General features: G+C 36.2%; 1 protein-coding gene across 1 annotated transcript in view; it reads right to left on the bottom strand.

The window, feature by feature from the left end:
• Positions 1 to 3,070, bottom strand: part of IMPA2 (inositol(myo)-1(or 4)-monophosphatase 2) — a gene marked incomplete at its 5' end in the record, with an annotated part of 12,752 nt that overhangs the window by 6,167 nt on the left and 3,515 nt on the right. Inside the window, 2 exons of the mRNA XM_009071938.1 lie at positions 1,163 to 1,208; positions 2,547 to 2,651. Coding sequence (XP_009070186.1) covers positions 1,163 to 1,208; positions 2,547 to 2,651 — 151 coding nt within the window. The remainder of the gene's footprint in view (positions 1 to 1,162; positions 1,209 to 2,546; positions 2,652 to 3,070) is intronic.

Below are 3,070 nucleotides of genomic sequence, written 5' to 3'. Positions count from 1 at the left end.
AAGACATCTGCAGGAATTTCTTCAGTAGTGTTCAAGGCTTATATTCAGGCCACTTCCCCTGTGTGTACTTTGGCTCCTTTTCAGTTTAGTACTTTTTTCTGCTTTTCCCATTTGTTTACTGAGGAGATTTAACATAATTCTTTATTTTTGTTTCAGCTTTGTTTAGTTCATGTAACCCAAAATACGTAGCATCAAAATCATGATGGTGTTCTAAAAAACATAAATATTAGAGAAAGCTGTCTGGTAATAATATGTAGTATTCAAAAGGACCTATGGGAATGAATAAATTTCAAAAAAAGGATGGAAGTGTATCTCTGCAGTTCCCATGTTTGAAAAGTCTAACCAGAGAAGTACACAACATTATTTTGTTTAAATTGGTAAGAGGCACTAGCACAGCTGGAAACTAGGTTGTTACTGCACAGAATTCTTGCTGGCTTCACTTAAAGCTATACATGCATTTAAGATTCTTGAATTAAGCTAGAAGAAGCACATTCCTTTGCAATTGGAATTGCTAGTTACTCTGCATATATCAAAATGTAAACCAGCAACATCTGGTAAATGGCACTAGCATGAATGAGTATAGCAAGAAAACTCAACATGGCATATATGCAGGGTAGGTACTTTCTCCCTTCCCCATAATCAAGCTCTCATGTGGTAAATATAGTTATTTTACTATGCTAAGGAAATGACAAAGTCAGATTAAATGATCTAGGCCCATAATTTTGCACTCTTCATAGGAATCGGTTCTAAATTGACTCATAGCAGGAGTTAGCTCTCACAGATACTGCTAGCAGGAAAACAAGCAATAATAATGACATAAGAACACTGAGAGATATGTTTAAACTATGAAGAGGCAGCACTATATTTAACTTATGATTTTGTCTTACAAAATCTTGCTCACACCAGTACTCCCTTTTCCTCCACATAAATCCTATAATATTTATAATCATTTGTAAGAATTGTCTTGTAATTGCCAGTTTGCATCAGTAAGTTTTGCAGGATTACCTTTAGATTAGTAGAGTATGATCAGGTGCATTTAAAAAGCATGGAAAAATCTGAGTAGTGACTGATTTTTTTTTTAAAGAATTATTTTATTTAAAGTTCCCACATGGTTTTGAGGCTTCTAGCCAACTCTCAGGTGCAAAGAACATACTTCACATACCTCTTTGTTAACAGCAAATCCAATGCTCACTGCCACTGTTGGAAATCTGTGAAGAATAAGAAATGATGCACTACTTACTCTCTCAACTTACTCCTCATGCAACTCCCTCAGGCAACAAAACCCCACGTGGAGCTCTGTGAGCTTACTTGTGTCAAAACGCACTTGACACTGTACTATTTCCCCTTTGTCAACCTCTTTGTCAGGTCCTTTCAAAATGTAATTTAGTATTGGAGAAGGTAAGAAATAAACACATGAAGACATCAGGACTTTTATACTAAACACATATATTTTAGTGATTTTTTGGCTTTAGTGTAGTTGAATTATCCAGTACAAAATCATGAACATTGTAACAACTCAGCACTTCTAAGAGCCCATTTTGTTCAAGTTCAAGCATCTGAGACAGAAGCAATTAAGTAGCATGGAGACACCTTGCTGCTGTCATCTACATAAAGAGAAACCAGTTCCTTTATGCTCTCTGTTTTCCAAAGTGATGAACATGTATTTAAGTTGGTGCTTTGGCCTATGGTATAATCACTGCATTTTAAACAATGAAATAAAATAATTTATTAAAAGCATGTTATAAAAGAGCTGCAGAAGTACAGAAAATATTGCTAGAAAGAGAAAATGTCACTTAATTTCATGAAACACCATAATACCCCTCACCCCTCCTTCAATTCTACATAATTGCAACAGAAGTCAAGGAAATTGCCTTTTTATGTTTTTATAACTGCAGTTGTTTTGAGTCACTAAGCAGAGCATATTGAGGGGGTTAAACAGAAGTATTATGAATAGCCATTAGTTTTCAACTCCTAGCACTCAAATGATGAATTAAAAGTCTCCATTTTTGCAGTAATGACCCCTAGATTTCCTTTAGCAAAGGTACTTTAGAAATGTAAACCCAGTATCTCTGTAGAACTTAGTTTTCAGGTCTGCTCTACATACACTTCATGACTGTGCTTCCCAGGAAAAATGAAGCATTTGTGTTTGAAGAGGAGAAAACACCACTACTAAAAGGAATGTGTAACAACCACATAAGGCATTAGGCCAAGTGTCATCATAGCACAGCCTTGTTCCTCCAGTTCAGCTCAAGTCTCTGCACGTTGACATGTGGTTAGATATAAATGAGCTGTGAGTCAAGAGCTTTGGGTCATTAGGTAATCAGCAGAAACTTCAGCTTACCTTTAGACAACAGTACAGAGCTCTCTCCAGCACAAACACAGCTCTCAGATACGCTATGCGAGGTACAGAAAGATAAAGGGATAACTCCTACTTAAGAGTCAACGGAACAAACCTACCACAGTAAAACACCTTTAAGAGGAAGGGAGGATTTGTGAGAGGCTACATTTTGCTTTTTCATGTGTTTCCCAGCTCACTGTCCATTTACCTGTGCACAAAGTTGCACGTTCCATCAACAGGGTCAATAATCCAGGTTGGACTGTCGGTGAGGACACATTTTGAACCAGCAGCAGTGGATTCTTCTGCAATAAACCTGCATTTGGTGTGGGGTAAAATAAGCGTCCCAGAAAATTAGCTTAGATATGTGACTTGGAAAGTACAACAGCATCTTTCTGTTTTTTTAAAAGATAATTTCTCTCTCTCTCTCTCTAACATTTTTGTATAAATACATATGTAAACAGACATATTGCTTTTTTAATTCAGGAACTGGGAACTTTCATAGAGACTTTGAGGGAGAGTTCTCAAATTGATAGCATACTATTTTACATGGTACAAAAAAGAACTCTGTTTATGTTCACCTTCCCAATATACCATTAAGAAAGTAATGAAAATGAATGCAGAAATGGATCTGAACTGACATGCCTGGAACTCTAGAAGATTTTTTTAATGCATAATGTAATTTTATGGTTTAGGCCTGTCTCTTGCAGTAAGTAATATAAACTGCAAACTGTA

Source organism: Acanthisitta chloris, unplaced genomic scaffold, assembly GCF_000695815.1.
Source record: "Acanthisitta chloris isolate BGI_N310 unplaced genomic scaffold, ASM69581v1 scaffold32683, whole genome shotgun sequence".
NCBI classification, from domain to species: Eukaryota; Metazoa; Chordata; class Aves; order Passeriformes; family Acanthisittidae; genus Acanthisitta; species Acanthisitta chloris.
Note: the sequence above shows the minus strand (reverse complement) of the source record. Positions and strands in the feature narration are given on the sequence as shown.